We start from the raw sequence: 20,125 nt of genomic DNA, 5'->3' as shown, positions 1-20,125 counted from the left end.
GCCGCGGCCGAGGAGCGGGTGCTGGTCATCAACACGGGCGGCACCATCGGCATGGTGGCCGAGAGCGGAGGTGAGCGGCTCCCCGGCCCGGCCCGGCCCGGCCCGGCTGCTCCTCGCCGGAGACCAGCCGGCCCCCTCCCGCCTGCTGCCGGCGCTGTCCGCACCCGCGTGGTATCTTCCCTTTCCTTTCGCTTTCCTTTCAGCGCCTTGCGGCTCTGCCGCGCGCCGGGGGAGGGATGCCCCTGGCCCTGCCCCGGGCTCTGGGGAGCAGGCTTTCCAGTGACAGCCCGGCGCTGGCTCCAGTCCCTTGGATGCTTAACCACTTGTCCCCCTCCTTTATTTTCTGCCCGAGTGACAGCCTGAGCCTGGGTCTGATCACTTTGTGGTTTCCTGCACTCTTGCTGCTTACCCGGCTATCCCCCTCTCCTCTATTTTCTGCCCCAGTGTAGTGTTTGCCGCCGAACTGAATCCCCATTTGTTTGAATCCTCGCAGGCTGCCGTTCATACCTGCTCTGGGCCCGTTCTCTCGGTTGTCAAGCTCACTTCGAATTCTAGTCCTGTGCGCTCAGACTCCCCCAAACTTCCCTCCCCCGTCACCAGACTGGTGTCATCATAGACATGTTCTCAGTCCTGCTCCCCAGGGTTTGAGTGAAGATGTTGAGTGACGCAGGACCTGGGCCACACTCTGGTGCCATCCCACTTGGCGCGGCCTTCCAGTTCGAAGGGGTAGGTCTGGATGGTGCAAGGCAGCACCAGGCTGACCCATGCCCCGTCTAAGCTCTCCGTGCTGGCTCTCAAACCACAAGCAGCGTAGCATAAAGGCAGCACAACTAGCTTTTTTGGGAGCTGCGCCGTGCTAAAACAACTGCGCTTCTTGCAGGTCAGGACCTAGCATGCGCAAAGAAAGCATGGCATGGCTTGGCTCATGTCGCGTGGGACAGTGCTCTGGGTATTGGGCACTGTTAGCACCGCCAGGGGAGCAGCTCTTCAGCTGAGAGGAAAGTTCCTTGATTTGGGCTTGTAGGTAATGTGGTCTCTTGAGACCGCAATCTTCCTCAGCGCCACAGGAGCCACATTTTATGAAGCACCTATATTCACAGATCCATCAAAAGCAACCTGTGATGTTACTTATATTTTTGTTTATCGTCTGCTGGTGCTGGCGCTGTCCCTGTAACTCGTCTTAATCAGACACTTTGTCAAGGTTTGAGGCTGGCGCATAGATGAGACGCTAGCGGAGGTTGCAAATACAAGACAAGTAATTCCAGGAGAGTAGCGTGAAGGTACAACAAAGGTGGATGTGTATTCTTCTACTTAAAAGGGTTTGCAAATAGTTCCTCCTCACACAGGCATTTTGGGGAGTTTCCAGAGACTTTGAGATTTTGTGAATGGTGGGTATCGGTAATAGGATTACAGCTAGTCTCCAGTTCTTGATTGAAGCTGGTTTTTACTGGGAAAATGCCAATCTGTCAGTAATATTTTAAGGAAACTGGTGTTTTTTTGAAGGACATTTCCTGAAACAGGCAGGGCTTTGTTGGAACCTGGCAAGCTTGATGAGGAACCTGGAGCTTCCCAAATCTGTGGCTTCGCCAGGCAGATTGTTCTGGGTTCGGGTCTCTGGCTTCCAGGCTTCTCGTTACTGAGTCGACAGCCTTGAAGCCTCGGCTCTCGGAGGGGCTCTCAAGGTCTAGCGTGAGGGAATCCAGAAGTCCTAAGTGCTCTTGCTTGAGACTGGGGCCCTAGAAGCCCAGGGGCATTTTTATGGTGCTCTGGGGGTAGGAAGGAGGGGGGCGCTTTAATTAGAGCAGCTCTGAGCCACTCTAAAGCACCCAGGGTGTCTTGTGTATCAGCGTCCTCACGCTTCAAAATAGCAGACAGGGTATTTTATTTCAAGTTTGTTGAACGAGCTTTAGTTAAAGCTGCCCAGGTGCCATTTTGAAGTGTGGGGATGCTGATACATGAGCCATGGAAGCTGGCTGGAGCACAATAACTGGCTCGCTCCAGCAGACTCAGTTGATCAAGTCTTCTCTGACACACTGCAGTTACAGCTCAAGGAAGCACCGACCCTGCATGTGTATAGGCACCCTGGGCTCCTTGGTCTGAAGAGTCGAGTGTCTTAATGACTGTCTCTCACTGTCCGTTAGCTGGGGGTTATGAAAAGGAAAGAGATGCTTGAGGGCTGTTGGGTGGGGAGAGGGGGAGTAGGGTATTCATATGGTCAGTCAAATTAATCCTAATTCATCGGTCTCCATGATTGTGTTTTGATTTATGTTTTTTTAAGGATCTGTCTCATTTGCCTAAACATGCCTTTTTTTTACGAATTATAATAAACATCGAGATCTTTCCATTCTACTTTCTGGATACTTCCTCCTCTCTCTCCTTAACTGCATCCGCATAATGCTGAACAATAATGTGTATCCTTTGGTACTGGGAAACTGAAAGACACTAGATTTAAGGAGACAGATGTTTACTTGTTTTTATAAGAATTTAGTCTGTTTTTGAGCTTTGCTCTGCATCATGTCAATCATTAATAGAATCTCATTTTGCTTGATTTACTGTGTCACAGTGGTACTGGATGACTATATCCAGATTCACCTGCATTCTCAACTTGTTTCTAGCAGCAGATTTACTCTCTGATAATCAGTCTCAAGATATGCAGAAATCTTTTAGCTGTAAAGAAAATAGGGACTGACGAGAGTAGATTTTTTTTTTTAAACAAGCCTTCGTTCCTGCATTGTGGTATCATGTTCTGTTTGACCACAGGTTGATGACTGCAAACAGTGCTGATTTGTAGCTTTCCCTGAGCAAGAACGCCTACTTTATTTTAGGGCAAGATAAACTTTGCAAGCATCTAAATTAGATGAAGCATCACAGACTGAGACTGTGCCGCCACTGATTGCATTCAAAGGTAGTTAGCTCTTCACAAATCTGGTGCTGGACCATGATCCTGTCTCACCTTTCCCTTTTTGCAGTCAAACAAGCTTCTGCAACAAGTGCTTTTGGATTCTTGTTTATTTGGTTGGGGGGGGGGTTGGCATCTAGTTTACTAAGGTAAATTAGATGTTTCATTTGGAGCCAGCATCTCCTGGATGCCCCCTGGGGCCTTGCCAGTCCATTTTGCCCTGCTTGAAGGTATTGTTCCTATGCCTTGCTGCAGGTAGCCTGAGCCAGGCCTTTCCCCTTGGCTAGGATGGAGAGCTTCGATTATTTTCTGTATAACCATCTCTTTACTTTTGTATTAGGGCCTCAGCCCTCTGAGATTGGGAACTCCCACAGTTATTTCAGACACTGGGTCTGCTCTAGATTCTTCATAACTTCTGATTGCTTCCTCCCTGCAGCAGTTTTCTCTTCTAGGAGAGCTTGCCCTTGCTGACCATCTCATAGTGCTTGGTCACTTGTCCCAACCATTGTCCCATACCCATCATCTAAAAGGAGGATAATAAGGCACAGCAGGGGCTAAATCTAACTCCCTTTAAAGGTTTGATGTTCTATACTGTAAACCAGTGGTGACCTATTATTTCTGCCTGAGAACCAGACACAGTTCAAAAAGGTCAAGGTGTTGCAACAGGTTGGAACAGCTTCTCTGTCCTATTCCTCCTCTTTGTGCCATCTGATAGGTTAGAACTGAAACCACGTCCACATCTCCCTGCTCGAGAATTTTCTCAACGTAGATGGGCATAGAGTTGCCATAACCTGGGCCTTCCCCATATACGTCTGTAGGAGGAACTTGAGACGAGAACTATTGCAGCACAAATGGTGGGAGGTGTTTGAAGAGGGGGGGTTTCAGCATTTGCCTCTTCCCTGTAATAGATTCATAGATGCTAGGATTGGAAGGGACCTCAACAGATCATCGAGTCCAAACCCCTGCCCTGGGCAGGAAAGAGTGCTGGGGTCAGATGTCCCCAGCCAGATGCCTATCCAGTCTTCTCTTTAAGACCCCCAAGGTAGGGGAGAGCACCACCTTCCTTGGAAGCCCATTCCAAATTTTGGCCACCGTCATCATGAAGAAGTTTTTCCTGATGTCTAGCCTAAATTTGCTCTCTGTCAGTTTGCGACCATTGTACCTTGTTACCCCAAGAGGAGCCCTGGTGAACAGAGCATCTCTGATCCCTTGCTGCACCCCCTACCCCCCCAAATGAATTTGTAGGCAGCCACAAGATCACCTCTCAGCCCTCTCTTGCGGAAGCTGAAGTGAACCAGGGCCCTCAATCTCTCTTCATAGGGCTTGACCTGCAAACCTTTAATCATACGAGTGGTCCTCTGGACCCTCTCGAGGTTATCCACATCATTCTTAAAGTACTGTGCCCAAAACTGGACGCACTACTCCAACTGTGGTCTGGCCAATGCCGCATAGAGGGGAAGCATCACCTCCTTGGTACCATCTGTCATGCATCTGCTGATGGATGATCAAGTGCGGTTAGCTTTGCTGATGATTTTGTCACACTGATGACTCGTGTTCAACTTGGAGTCCACCATGACTTCGAGATCCCTTTCCGCTGCTGTGCTGCTGAGAGGGTCACTTCCCAGCTAGTAACTGTGCTGGATATTTTTACGTCCTAGGTGCAGCACTCTGCATTTGTCCTTGTTGAACTGCGTCCTATTGTGTTGGGGTTGATTCAAACACTTCGATTTACAAAAAGCCTGGCTCATGAAAACATACTTCCATTTCCTAATCAAAGCATTGTTCTAATACGGTTGTAAGGAAAGATCTGAGTTTAGAGCTTCAAGACCTATAGGGTAGAAATCAAAAGTCCAATTTCGATTCTGGATGCTTCAAAACAACACTTCACAAAATGAACATCTTGGACAGTCTCTTGTTCGAATGTGATGTCCAACAAACAGCACAGCAGTTAATCAAAAGCTGCAATCTTTACAAATGCCCGTATGGGGTAGATGGAAGCTGTACGTTGAGTGATAATACCAGAGAGTGGCTCATAGATTTGGAAGTTGATGTCTTATGCCATGAAAGAGAAGGTAGAAATTTGTTGCAACAAGTTGGGAGGACTGAGTGGGTTACCTATTAACTGTGCAGTTTGGAAGATAACACAAATGTCAACCTGTTGAAAGCCCATTTAAAAGCAAGAAAAATGAGAGCTTAAACGGGCAAAGGACTTAAGAATGTGTTTTTGTTATCCATGTCACAGTGCAGATATCTGGGATAAACTAGTGAGAGAATAGCTTGTTTATGTCCACGTCCAGCTTGATACCAAGCAAATAAAAATCAGCAAATGGACACCCAAGACATTTGAAGTTGTGCCTTGTGCTTCAGAGCTACAATGAGTCTTGTTCAGCAGCACAGCAGAACATTTGGGACAAAGTTAGGAGCAGTAGCTCCTGAATAGGAGAAGCATGGGTTTTAATTGAACGAATGAAATGCCTGAAGCTTGAAAGCATGTTAAGTATATTTTGTAAAACAAAGCACTCTGGCAGTAATCCAGTCAAGCCTAGTTAAATGCTGGGGCAGTCTTGTGAGAAAATTTGCAATTTTCTTATAAGAAAAGCCTGCTACTTTATTTAATGCAAGCCAGGAAAGAGATTAGCAAGTTCCTAAAGACCTTCTATTAGGTAGTACAGACCCCAAGCCATGGGGGGCAGCTTGGCACTCCCCTAGCATGTACACAACTCTTGGCACATTAGAAAAAATAATAAAGGAGACAGTTTCAATTTCTGCATTTCATATTTAACTACAAATGTTTAATTTGTAAAAAACAAATAAATAAAAAAATCAAAGAGGATGGAGCTGGACTGTTCTTGGTGGTGGCAGATGTTGGAACAAGGAGCAACAGTCTCAAGTTGCAGCAAGGGGAGTTTAGGTTAGATATTAGGAAGAATTTTCTCACTAGAAGGGTAGTAAAACACTGGAACAGGTTACCCAGAGAGGCGGTGGAAGTTTGGAGGTTTCCAAAACCCAGCTAAGACAAAGCATTAGCTGGGATGATCTAGTTGGGGTCAACCCTGCTTTGAGCAGGGGGTTGGACTACATGACCTCCTGAGGTCCCTTCCAACCCTGACTTTCTATGATTCTGTGCATTCAGAATTATAATTTGGCCTCTTCTCCCTGCTCTTTCTTCTACAATTTGTTTGGCCCAAGGAAATCAGTTAGCCCTAAATTAAAGCAAACTGGCACTAGTCCAAAAACTGGGTTTGAGCTTGACTTGCAATCTGAGCAAGAGTTCTGGACAGCTGAAATAGATTTATTCATATGAAGTTTGTTGATTGAATAATTGCACTAAAGAGACTTACATTTGCATTGTAACTTGAATGAAAGTTAAATAGTGAAACATGGAATAATGGAATCATAGGAAAATAGGACCGGAGGGGACCTCTTGAGGTCAGCTAGTCTAGCCCTTGGCCAGAGGCAAGATTATCCCTATCCAAATCATCCTAAAGAAATCTTTTTCTAACTTATTTTTCTAAAGCTACACAGTCATTTCTGCCACACAGTCACAAGGCATGACACCTTAACATGCTGTAGGCAAAGCAGGGGGACTATGGTGGCTAGTGTCCTGCTGCTGCAAGGATTGTTAAAATAATCTCAAGAGATTCATGAGGGCCATGCCCCCGGCTAGGGGAAGTTTAGAAAAAAAAAATCCCCATACTGTACCCATCCAACGATGGGGTAAAATTCTTTTCTGACCCCAAGTGGAGGAGCAAGACCCTATAGACAGGAACCTCCGGGTTTTAGCCCCAGCAGAAGCATTGGCACACCCCAGTCTTGGCTGTAGCCAACACTCAGTGCTCCGAGGAAGGCACCCTCCCCCTCACCAGCAACATGTAGCAACAACAGTGTGGGGTGAGGTGGTGGTGGTGGTAGTGGGGTGTGGTGGGGCAGCAATTCCTTCCCAGCCCCTTACACCAACCAGCAATGCCCAGAAGCATGGGAAGCATAGTATAGTGTAGACAGAGCTACTTTTAGATCAATGGTTGTACAACTTCTTGAAGACCTCCATAACCCCCCCGGCAGCCTATTCCACTGCCTTGCTCTTGTAACAGTGAAGAAGTTTTTCCTGATACTCAGTCTGAACTTACTCTGCTGCAACTTCAGCCACTGGTCTACATCCTACTCTCTGCTGCACGAGATAAAAAATAGTTTTCCTCTTTTTTATGGCAGGCCTTCAGGCATTTGAAGACTGTTGTCACATCCTCTCTTAAGCACCTTTTCCACCAGCTAAACAAGTCTATTTCCTTTCAGCCTCTCTTCAGGTAGCTTGCCTTCCAAACCCTTTATAATTATTGTTGCCCACCTCTGGACCCTCTCTTCACTTCATGTCCTTTTAAAAATGTCTAGCCCAGAACTGCACGCAGTACCTTAGATGAGGCCTAACCGGTACTGAGTAAAAAGCACTATCCTCTTTCATGTCTGCACCTAATGCTTCTGTTGATGCAGCCCAAAACTGTTTGCCTTTTGTGTAGCTTCCTCATGCTGCAGGCTTATATTGAGTCTGCGATCTACCAAAACTCTTAGATACTTCTGCCATGCTGCCATCCAGCCAGGTGTCACCCATTTTGTTTTTGTGTTTTTGATTGTTCTTCCCGAAGTGTGGCATCTTGCATTTGCCAGCATTGAACTTCACCCTGTTAGCTCCAGCCCAGCTTTTCAGTTTGTGAGGAGCTGTCTGAATTGCACTCCCTGTTCTCTAGTGTGTTTGCAGTCCTTCCTAGTTTCATATCACCTACAAATTTGCTTAAGAAGCTTTTAATTCCTCTAGGCCTGGGGTCAGCAGCAACCGGAGGAGCTGCCACCGCCTAGGCTGCCTAGAAACGGAGCTGCCCCAGCCTCAGGGGCAGTGGGACACCATGGGCCGGGTTGGACAGTGCCTGGGCCAGACAGGACTGATGGACTTGCCCCAGGCTGGTCAAAGTCCCTCTGCGGGCCAGTATTTTGCCCACCCCAGTCTATCTTATAGTAGTTTTTTGTAGCTTGCAATTCTTCAATTTGTTTGATAAGCTTGTCCCCTTCCTTATTCAAATAATCCTGTGATGAAGTCCACAAACAATCTATCCATTGCATTCTGGTCATCTGCCCCTAAGTAGTTAGCTTGTCAAAGGAAGAGATCAAGTTTGTACCATGCTATTTGTTCTTAATAAATCTGTGCTGGGTGATTGTGATCAATGCTTCCTTCTCCAGATGCTTGCAAATGGACTTTCTTGTGATATATTCCAGTAGCTTCCCAGGTATCAAAATGAAGCTAACCAGTCTGTAGTTCCCCAGGCCCTCCTTTTTGCCTTTTTTTTTTTTTAAAGAGGCCCTGTGTTGGCCCTTTTCTTGTCCTCTGGTACTGATCTTGTCTCCTAGAACTTCATAAATATTATTGCCAAGGACTCTGAGATCTCCTCTGCCAGTTCCTTCAGTGCCCTAGGATGAAGTTCATTGGGCTCTGCTGACTTGAATTCATTCAGACCCATCAAAACTCTTTATTTCTTTTGTTATTTTATCCTTCAGCTTGTCTCTTTGCAACCAGACAGCGAACAAGGATTATTTGGATAAGTAGCCTCATTTTTTTGGGTTAAGATTGAGGCAAATAAACTGTGGAGTAGCTCTGGCTTCTTAGCATGAGTTAAGAGTTTGCCCTGGCTATTTAATGGTGGACCCATAGCTTTGGTCTTTATTTTCTGGCCAACATGTAGATACTTTTTCTTTTTGTCTTTTAACTTCCCTCACCGGGTGCAGCTATTTTTTTCCCCTTTATTTTCCAGGGTTTTTTTGTCCCTGCTAGTTCTTGTGGTTTCCTGGCTGCCCATCTTTCCATTGACTGTATGCTTTCCTTTTGCATCTGAGGCATCCCGGAAGCTACTTGTGCAGACTTCTGCATTCCAAGTTTTGGATATTCAGACAGTCTTGCCTAAAATTGGCCATTCATATTTAAGCTCATGGTTCAATTTCAGCTCATGTCTCTAAAGCAGATAGTTTTATGTTACAGTTGCAAGGGCTGTCCAGGAGCCTGTGCTGTTGAGTTGTACTTGTGCATTAAAGACAACAGAATGTGAATGAAGCTTCAAAACTTTGCTGTGTAGCAAGTGGGCAATACTGTGTTTGATCTTTATTGCATACAGGATTCTCTTGTGTTCCAGTGCCCAGTACATGTCAAGAAAACAATCACTGTGGAGAAGTTTGTTCGTCTATAATTTGTCTTTAACTCAATTCTTAGAATTTAAAATTGATCTAAAAGCATATGAATTCTAAGCAGATAAGTGTGTAGTTTCATTTCCTGCTTTCTGATCATGTTAAGGAAGAAATGGATAGCAATTGCTTTTAAACTAAATCAACACAGAAAACGAGTGTGTTTTATGGAGTAGGTGTAGATTTAAATCAGTGCTGGGATGTAAATGGAAGTGCAGTGCAAAAATGGAGAAGCCAAAGAGCAATCAACTAGAGAAAAAAACTGGAAAAATTGACATTTTGTCAATGGTTCTTCCTTTTGCCTTCTCCCTATTACTTGTGTGTTTGTTTTTTAGGTCTTGCTCCTGAGCCTAACAAGTTAGTAAAGGCCCTGAAAAAAATGCCAATGCTGCATGATGATGCATATGCCCAAGAAAGAGTCCCTGAGTTTCCAGATGACACCCTGGTGCTTCCGTAAGTACCCGAGAAGAAAAAATGTCTTGCTCAGTTAGAGGCATTTGTAGAATACTCTGAAGCCTTAGCATGGAAAAGTCTTCTGGTGTTCCTGTGAAATGAACTTGGGGTCAACTAAACTTTTCAGAGAGTAAATAAGCCCCAGGACTTACAAACAAGGGGCATCTTCAGACCATCCTCACCATCTCCTTTCCAGGGTTGATGTAAATGGCGCATGGGCAGGAGTGGGTATGAGAGCTTATTTTCCTGACGTGTGACTGAGCCCTTTGCTTAGCTGTTCAGGCATACGCTAGGTTAAAAGGGACTTCACTAACAAGCATCTGAGATTAGATGTGAGAGATTCACATTTACTTTTGATTCTTCCTCTCCATGAAGTAGTAAGAATCCTTTGTGTATGAATTTCTCTAAATGGCCAAGCAATTCTTCAGCGGGTTCTTGACTGGAGGGACACTGCAAGAAAATTAAGTTTAAATATTCAAAAAAATGAACTAAAATAAGATTTATTCAGGTCCTATCTTGACTATTTCACCAGTGTAAATAATAGCTCAACAAAAATGTTATCTGATGTGTTTTAATACCACAAGATAAATCACTACAGTGGCTTTTTGTAAATTGGGAGTTAACAAAATATTTATATTATTTTGAAACCAGAATGCCAAATCTCTGTTTCTACCTTGCTTGAGTCCCTGAAAAGCCATTGACACATCTGTATCTGTGACATGCCTTTTATTATCTCTAACATTAAGTCCACACAAAGTGGTGAGAGGGATGACCCAGCCACCCCTAGTGTTAAGGTTTTTTTTTCCAGATAGTTGCATAGAGTAGAGGAGGATTTCATTTGCCATCTTAGATCGGGGTGCTAAATATACAGCCCATGGGTTGGATGTGGCCCACTGAGCTCCACCATCTGGACCTTGGTGCTGCTCCAGAGTCTGATTGGACCCACACGGGGAATGGTATGCACTTGTGGCATACCTCCTCTTCCTTATCTTCCCCCTTCCCCAACATACTGGATCTAGCAGCTGCTCCAGCCAGTCTGGGACCCATGCTGCGTGCGACATGGATCCCAGAGTGGCTGGAATGGGCACTGTAAAGTACGATCCAGCCAGAAAAGCAGCTGCACCACATGCTGTGGCTCCCCCAGTCAGATTATACCTCACATGGCACCTGCTCTGGGACATGCGCTACACACTGTGTCCCTCCAGCTGATCTGGGGACCTGTGCTGCATGCAATGCACGCAACGTGGGTCCCAGTCTGGGTGGAGCAGTCACAGCCCCAGTGCAGCTGGTGTGAGTGGCGCACGTGGCACAGTCTGGGTGGGGCAGCCACGACATGCAGTACAGCTGCTGCTTTACTCAAACTGTGCTGCACATGGTGCCTGTGACAGGGAGGGGCCTACGGGTGCCATGAACTCCCCTAGTGCCCCCTACCGTGCCAAGTTGGTGTCAATGCACCCTCAACATCTCGCCCACCATGTCTTTGGTGTTATTAGTGTTTAAGGGAGGCTGCCTTTTTATCTTCTTTGACACGGTGCCCTGAGATGCCCCAGTCTGTGCCCTGCCTTTGGTGACTTGGTGCCCTAAAGCCTTAGGGGCTACACATGGCTCCTGCCACCCCTGTACCACACCCCAAGCCTCACAGATGTACCGGATGTTGTCTGGTCAATTCCCCTCTCGGTGCCCTCATGGGCGCCCCCTGACTCATCTCACAGTTGCCTATGCCCTCACGGGCACTCCCTGGCTTCTCCGTGCTCCCGCCTGCTCAGGGCTGGGGCCTTGCCTCGCCATCTCCTGCCCACTCAGGGCTGGGGCCAATGCACCCCGCAAATGCTGCACCCTCTCTGGCGCCAGGAACCTCCACACTACTGGGGAGTCCCTGTGAGGCCTCCTCCAACCCCCAATAGCCTCACCCGGTCCTCCAGTGCTATAAAACTACAAAAGCAATCAACGTAATAACATGAGCCAATCAGCTGTAACTCAAAACTAAGCCTCCTGGGTAAAGTGTTCTCTAAACCACACCCCATGTCGCACCCATAACTAGCGAGTTGTACCTCAAGGCCTTTCCATTTTCCCCTTTCAGGGCCAAGCTCTTTTTTTTGATCTAACAGTGCTCCTTCAGTCCAGCTGCCGGTTGGGAGAGGCAGGGAGAGAGAGGGAGCACCCACAGCCTCCTGTCTGTGTTTTATGGTGGTCAGCCCTGCCCCTTCCAGTCAGCTGACCCACCAGGTGCTGACCCTTAGCTCCTCCTGGTTGCCTCTAGCAACCAGCACCTGAGCCCATACAGCTGCTTTTCAGTAGCAGGCATCTCACTGCCCTGCTACAGTGCCCCTCCCAGTTTCTTTGGGGGCCGCACTGCATGCAGCATGGGTCCCAGACCAGCTAGAACAGTCACTGGACCAGGTATCCTGGGAGGAGGGGGAGTGGGTCCATGGGCCCAGTCCAGCCTACAGACCTGTCCTATGCCACTCATCTGGCCCGTGAGGTTGGATGAGTTTGACGCCTCTGCTGTAGGTGAAATAGGATCTGACTTATAGTGTGTATGTACTGATCTGCGTGGCACATAATACAATTGTTGCTAGGTGCCAAATGCAGTTACCTCGTCAGTAATTCTCAAAAGTAATTTTGATAATTTAAATCAACCACCCTAGTTGTTGTAGGTTAGAAAGCTTAGGCTTTCTCCCAGATGTACGTTTAGGCCATCTGGGGTGCTCATTTGCTACTGTACTAGTATATAATCAGTGTTAACTGTGGATACAGTATACAGCATAATGTGAATTATCTCCACCATATGTCTGAAGAAGCAGCAGCTAATTAATGCAATCATACATTGGCTTCATGCTTTAATTCTACAGTCCCTGCTGCTGCTGCTTAAAAACCCTAAAAAAGCCAATTGTTTTTCTCTCTTAAATTTATGCAATATTATGGTAATGAGAGATAGGCTTTATAATTAATCTGCATTGCTTCTTAACTGTTGGGCAATGATTAATAAGCTTATAGGTTTTATTTAGAGGGCAGTATGCTAATTTGATATGTTCCCCAGCTGTGATGAATGACTGCAACCCTGTAAACATTTTACATTACACAAAGAAAGTGGAGTGTATTTTACACAGTATGTCCAGAGTAAATAGAACTGTGGCTGTTTGCTGCAATAGTGGAGATTTGAACTTGTTCACTGAAAATCATCTTCAGAGGAAAAAATAGGAGATCTAGGCTTGGAAGTAAAGCAAGGCTTTAGATGTAGTCAGATCATTGTCGTAAGTCCTTAAACATTTAAAAATATCCAGAGCAGGCAATAGTGGAATGAGGCTATGGTCAACATAATCTTTTTATAGTGTTTTTCCCTCGGAGATATTTTATTTAAGCTATTTTAAGAAAAAGGGATCTCTTACTTGTAGGTGATTTTTAAATACTTTATAATTGAATAAAAAATTATGTAGAGATACTTTTAAGGGAGTTGAAGTGGTGAAACCACATTAGTAGGCTTTTTGAGGCTGTAAGAGCATTTTGTGTGATAGATATGAATTAATAAAAAATCAACTAAATAGCTAAAGTGGTTTGAAAGAAATCTGATGAAGGGCCTAAATGGATTGCAAATTAAAAATTCTGTCTTGTTCTTTTGACACATTTGATTGCTGCTTCATAAAACTAAGCATAGCAATATTTTATTTGCTTTTATCTTTCTTATGTTGTCATGATCTAAGAAAGATTTAAAGTAGAAGGTTGAGAAACTTTGCAAGATTTGGGGAGGAGAATATGGGAACATTTTGTGAACTTTGTATATCAATGTGATAACCATAGTGTATTGAAATGGAACGTTTTGTGACCTAATGATTTGTTTTTATGGAGGTGTTTCCATCGCTAGAAAGAGAAAGACTGACCACTTTGTCATCTGTCAATGGCACTGAAATGTTTCCTTTTTAAACAGTGCTGGTTTCTCCTTTGTGTGTGTGTGTAAATATGGTATTTAAAAAGGTAAAATCTTATATAAAAATGAATTTCTTAGCTATGGTATGGCAATTATGTATGAATAAAAACATTAAGCAGATTGTTTGAACATTCATGCTATAAGCAATTAAAATATGCAGACCCACTTCTGCTGTGATGACTATATGAAATTAGCTGATTAATGATGGATTAATGCCAGCTGGAGATAATTGGCTCTTCCTTGGGCATATTTCTATTGTTAAAATATATATTCAAGAATAGTACACGTTATTGTTTACCCTTCTTCCCATGTGTGCGTCATTTGCCTTTCTAACCTGTAAGCTGCTTGGAACAGGGACTATTTCTTACTATGGTGTTTTGTACTGAACCTTACACAACACGGTCCCTGATTTTTATTGTAATCTTTGTATGCTGTCAGACAAAGATTGTTAAAAGCTTTGTGAATGCCAAATATGGCAGCTGATAACTAGCTCTCCTAAATCTGTAACAACTGTTAGACCATAAAAACTTACTGAAATAGAAATTCATTGTGAGTTGCTTGTTAAGAAATTCTCAGATTCATTGGTTCATAGATTAAAACCAGAAAGAAGTGGTAATCTGACCTGCTTTATGGCAGAAGCGAAACACCTCACCCAGTAATTCTGTCAATCCCACAGCCAAATGGCCATTCGTATCTTTAGCTGCAGAAAGCTTCTGATATCAAAAGCTATTCTGGCCTCTGTTTCAACAGGCTTCTTGCATGTTGGCTGTCCACTGTTTATGAAGCTAATTGAAACTTTATGAATCTCAGTAAAATGAATGTCCATGTTTTCAGATGTTTGGGGTTCTTGGTAGTTTAACCTTATAACTGAATTTGAAGTTTCTTTTAGGAACTTTTAGTACCATGCTCTCAGCTTTAACTTTACCATCACGATTTGTTTCCTTCCTCTTTCCTTTTGGTTTCATAATCTCGTCCACTTCCTCTTGCATCCTTATGCCTTCCCACCCAGCTAATCCTAGACAGGGCCAGGTCAGGAAGAGGTCTTATGTTGGTATCACATCCTATTCTCTGCTTATTTCCATGATTTTTGCTGGAGTAGTGTCTCATTTTTTGAATAATTAGGATCTGCAGGAGAGAAGCTTCCTTCCTGAAAACTTGACTTGGGCGGGACTGTGAAGAAAGCATGTTGGGGGGCATTCCCCTCTCCTATCTTGTGGACCTTATGCAGATCATCTGAGAGAGTCTTTTTTATATATAAGGGGCTGAAGAGATGAGGCAGATGTAATGCTGTACTTGAGTAAGCGCATCAAGCCTCTAACTAAGGTTAGGAAGGTCCTCAATGCTGCTCTAAAGCCCTGGGTACATCTGAGGCACTGGGAAGCCTTGTGGTTTCCTTCCAGCAACCTTAGGAGGATTTAAAAATGTTAATCAGTTTTAGAATTAAAGTTTAATAAGCCAGTCTTCAGGCTAGAATGCTAGATCCTGGCAAGATAAGTCCAGTGAAGTAGGTTCTTATCTTTCTGTCCTTTTTGCTTTTCACTGTAAAAAAGATTATTTCTTGTAAAAGTGCTTCCCCCCGCCCCTTTTAAAGTACGCCTTGAAATTGGTTTTATTAGCATACCCTGATATCCGAGGTAGAAGGCAGGGTAGATTTGCAGACTAACCAAAGCGTGTGTGTGATTTTTATTTATTTATTTATATCACCCATTAATATATAAAATTATTAATCTCGCCTGCAGATCCTTATTTTAAATATAAAATAAAATGTAAAAGCACAAGCTTTTATGAGCTGAACCTCACTTCATCAGATGCTTTGAAAGAACATGGAAAAACCAGAGCATAAGGAGAGAGAAATTAGAATATCCTAATATGCCAATGTTCATTAGACTCTCATGGGATGGATTGAAGAGGCTAATAATTGGTAATTTATCCAATGAAAGGCTAGAAGAGAGTGTATAGTAGCTTGAAGGTTAACTTTTTTCATGTTTTTATTCTTGACAGTCTCTCTAAACAAAATAAACGAATTGTCTACACAATTAAGGAACTTTCACCACTGCTTGATTCTTCCAACATGACTCCAGATGACTGGGCTAAAATTGCAAAGCATCTTCAGGTACTGCAACGTGCAACTACTTTTTATTCTTTCAGTAATATATTGCTGTTTTTGTTTCATTGTTTAAAAGAATTTTAAATATTATTTAAGTATTTTTAAATACATTCTTTATACTATTGTGTATCTTTAGTGCTATGCACTTTCTTATATTGTACTCTAGATGTTCTGTTTCTTATAAAACACTAACAGAAAGGTTCATGCTAAGGGTATGTGTAGATAAAATGGGGCCCTTAAATTTAAGCAGTGGGTGTTTAAACCCACCGCTTTAATTTAGGGCCATTGAAACCTCTGTGTTGTGCACATACCACGCACTTACCTGCCTCTCTGGTGGCAGGGAGGGAGGGTGATCTGCCAGCAGACAGAGCGATCCCTGAGCTGTGGGGGGTGGGGCTGGTGCTTCCCTCCATGGCAGCGGTGGGTCCCGCTGCAGGCGGCACCCACCTGCAGGCACCCAGCTCAGGTGGTCCCAGGGGGCACCGCAACCGTGGAGGGCGGAGGGAAGCACTGGGCTTCTGTACAGCTCATGCAGACAGGCAGGCTTGGGGTGGGGGGGAGAATCAGGCTCACTGCTTTTCTTAGGTGGACTCTGCCTTCCTGGGCTGCTGCAGGGCTTCCTGCAGAGCCCCTGAGTGTCATGGAGCCCAGTGCTTCACTCCGCAGCTGTAGGAGCAGCAAACTAAAACTCCTTGGAGGAGTTTGCTGCACCTCAAGTCATTTAAGGTGCATTACACCGCCAAATTTCCTACAGCAGCTGGAATTAATGCGCAGTATGCCGCCGGGGCGTGCAAATACCGATACTATTAAAGCCGTGCAAAAGCATTTAGCCCTTTTAAAAGTGTTGTGCACAACGCCCCTCATTTCATCTACACATGGCCTAAATAGGGACTGTGCAAATAAGTCACAGGAGGATTTTGCGTCATGAAAATATCACAGTTTGTTTTAATGTTTGTGTATGTGCAGTCATGACTGAAGAAGAGTTTTATATGTGTTAACTTACGCATTTTATGACATTAATTGAAGAACAATAATGTGCTTGCTTTGGTAACTGGACATGTCTTAAAGCTTAAAATTTAAGAACATTCTTAGATTAGGGTTGCTAACATTTAAAAGGGTGCTGTGCAGATCAAAATCATAAGTTCTAATGGATTTAAATGAAAGATGCTCTTTTGAGGTCTGACATTAATCTGTAATAATTCTGCAGATTAGTGAAATGGGCAGGGAACATTTAGCTTGGGCACAGAAACTAGCCTGATTAGCTTCATTTCTGGAATATGTGAAAGATACTACTGCAGCTGTGTTTCTAGTACCGTATAGGATTCCACATACGTAAAAAACAAAAACAAGAAACCCAAAAAGCCAGATTTATTAACTGAGTGAGTCTGTGTCACTATCCATTCTCTACTTCAATCCCCAAATCTAAATCTAGCATTGTCTTTTAAGGAGGCAGAAATTCTGCAGCACATGAGTCAGTGGAAGCATGAAAGTGGTGTAAGATGTAGGAAGTCACACAATGAAAGATGGACAGACTAAAGTTGTGAAAATCCAGTGTTCTATTCACAATGCAAGCTGTGTATAAACTCCCCTTTTTCATCTTGTGGTGGCACCAGTACAATCCCACCAACAGTGTTAACGCTGCAAGTTCTGCTGCAGGCAGTTTTGCCAGTGCAACCTGACTCGAAGCTGGTCTTGACAACCGTGGCTGGCAGCTGGGCTGCAATATTGCTACCACCAAGGGAGCTACAGCAATCCTGGGGAAAGTTTTCAGAAAAAGAACCCTTGTTAAAACAGTTTTAGTCAAAACAAGAACAGAAACGTTGCATCCCCCCCACCTGCCCCACTGTCATTGGAATCAAGTTTATTTGTGACTTAAGTAATGTTAATGAAGGCAGTGGCTCATATAATGACTAGGTGACTGTTAGAGGTCCCACTCTGGGCCAGGCCACAAAAAATGTGTGTGGTTACAACTCCCAGCGAGAGCACTGGCTTTGCAGCTCAGGCAGAAACAGGTCATCCTTCTTGTCCTGGAGGTTCAGAAGCAGTGCTACGTATCAGGTGGCTGAAGAAATCTCTTTACTGGAATGACCAACTCTTTGTTACTTTTCTTTTGCACTCTGGGTTTCACTTCTGCATTTCAGAAGTTGATCTCTTTCAACAGCGGTGCCAGCACACATGGGAACTTGACACCACAGTTTTGTCTTTGTATAGGGACCTCTTAAATTTCATATGAACTTTAATTTCTGCTGTTAACAGAAATGTTTGTGAAAAACTGATCTCCATCTCTTGGTGGTCACTTCTATCCCTTCCCTAGTTATATACAGATCTCTTTTCAACGTCCTTACTGACTGTACGTGATCACAGGGTGGAGATGTTTAGTGTTATCTTCTATGCATAGTTAAATGTTAGATATACAGTTTACAGGGCACAGTGATGGCACGTTGATGACTTGTCAAAGGCATCCTTTTGTACAAACCTCAGCCTAAGTTTGGCATCACAACATGGTGTTTTATACCCCAAGATACTTTAGATCTTTTCAAAAAAATTTCTGTTTCCTTCCAAGTTTTTTGCTTGTGCAGAACCACAAACAGCTCCTCTGAACTCTGAGTAATGAGCAACGGTGTTTGATGAGTACTTGGAGATGAGGGCTCAGATAGCATGCCTGTTATGGGGACTGTTAATATAAGGAGAAACTAAAGTAATGATTGCTTTTTCTGGCATTTCAAACACAATTTTAAAAAATCTGATTTCATTTCATGAAAACAAACAAGGATGCTCGCACTGAGGTTTGTGCTGCTGCTGGCACAGAAGCTAGCAGAAACCAAAAATAACCCCCCCCCCCAAAAAAAAGAGGGGGAGGGCAAAATTAACAAAAAAGTGTTTTGTGTAGACACAGGTCTTAAAATGTTGAAGAGATTTGCTCTCCCTTTCTTCCCAAAAGTTGGCAGATACATTAATTCTAGCAGGTTCTAGTGCAGAGTGCATTCCTCTGCAAATCAAAATGTTATGAGAGGGACTTTACAATAATTCGTAGAAATCATTCTAGTTGAATCCCTTAACTCTTTAAAGACATGCAGAACTCTTAGGTCAGAGAGAATTCCTTTTATTAGACCAACTAAGAAATAGCAAAAATGCTTTCAGTCCAGGTTAGCAGTGGCAAATAGCCCTTTTAGTGAGAGTTCTTTTGATTCTTTCTTAACTATGGACTTAGAGTGGTGGTGATGATATTGTGTTTTTTTTCAAGGACTTTGCTAGAGACTTCAGACTTAAGTAACGTGGCCAGTGCAAAGCTAAACAAGATTCAGCAGCTCTTGTTAACTTCTGAACACAAGAGCTCTCTCTTACACTGGCAATGTGCTTGCTTCCCAATAGGATTAAACAGGCTCTTTTCTGTATGTTATGATAGCACTGGTTTGTCTAATCTGTTCCTGTAAATGGTGTAATCCCTAACGTAAAAGCCTCAACAAGAAATCAGACTATACTACTAATTTGCATGTGTTAACATTCTTGTTTAAAGCCATTGCTAAGCTTTTCTTAATTAGCAGTCTTCTGGTTTAAAAAATGCTGCATTAATATGTATACAAAGAAGAATCTGTCTTTGACTCTTCCATAATTAGAACTACTAGATCTTATGCTTATTGCCATATTAACCGTTTACTTACATTAAAATGAAAACCTGGACATCTTTAACAGGCAAGTGTGTATGCGTGTATTATACTTTTTAAAGGAAGAGCTATGATCATCTGCATTGGTAGAAGTAAAGCACTACACACCTGGTTTGGATCATTCTAATTGTATTTAATGTGGAAAATGTCTTTCCATCTTCAGAAATACTATGAGCACTATGACGGTTTTGTGATCCTTCATGGAACAGACACAATGGCCTATACAGCATCAGCTTTATCCTTCATGTGTGAGAACCTGGGTAAAACTGTTGTTCTGACAGGATCTCAGGTAATGATTGGTCTTAATTTTTCCAGTGCGCATGTGTAAAGTGCATGGCATCCTGATAAGACATGTAGGGGCAGATCCTTAGTTGGTGTGAATTGCCATATGTTATAGCTGAAACCAGATGCTTCAGAGGAAGGTGCAAGAAACCCTGTAGCTGGCTATTGTGTAATATCCCATTTATATGAGAAACATCTTCCTATCCCCAGGCTGTTAGCGGTTTGTGTAAGCCCTAAAGCATGAAGCCTTATATTCCTTTTATAAATTGTTATCCTGTCTTATGCTGTTGTGGGTGCATTGTTCTCATATTTAAATGTGGATTATTCCCCATCTCTGTTATGGAGACAAAAGCCTTAATTTCTTAAATACGTTTTCCATTTTTTTTTCTTTTACTTCATGGTTATGCCTGTAGGGTGTTTAGCTTCATTAGTACTGAAAGATTATACTCCATAGAGCATCTAACAGTGGGTAGGAAAGGAAATGAAGTGGTTGTGCCCATGCCAAGGGTGAAATCAGTGGTATAATGAGGACAGGGGCAACTGCCCTGGATGCCATCTTGCGGTTGGGGGGGGGG

General features: G+C 43.7%; 1 protein-coding gene across 2 annotated transcripts in view; it reads left to right on the top strand.

Annotated features, from left to right (window-relative positions):
- Positions 1-6: 6 nt before the first annotated feature.
- ASPG (asparaginase) overlaps positions 7-20,125 on the top strand; it is a 77,038-nt gene continuing 56,919 nt past the window's right edge. For both annotated transcript variants that reach the window (XM_019518492.1, XM_019518491.1), the window contains exons 1-4: positions 7-70; positions 9,454-9,571; positions 15,498-15,609; positions 19,432-19,557. In XM_019518492.1, the coding sequence (XP_019374037.1) occupies positions 52-70; positions 9,454-9,571; positions 15,498-15,609; positions 19,432-19,557 (375 nt within the window). In that variant the 5' untranslated portion in view covers positions 7-51. The remainder of the gene's footprint in view (positions 71-9,453; positions 9,572-15,497; positions 15,610-19,431; positions 19,558-20,125) is intronic.

This window comes from Gavialis gangeticus, unplaced genomic scaffold, assembly GCF_001723915.1.
Source record: "Gavialis gangeticus isolate Ggan-Ray unplaced genomic scaffold, GavGan_comp1, whole genome shotgun sequence".
Lineage (NCBI taxonomy): Eukaryota > Metazoa > Chordata > Crocodylia > Gavialidae > Gavialis > Gavialis gangeticus.
This window is presented reverse-complemented; position numbering and strand designations above follow the sequence as displayed.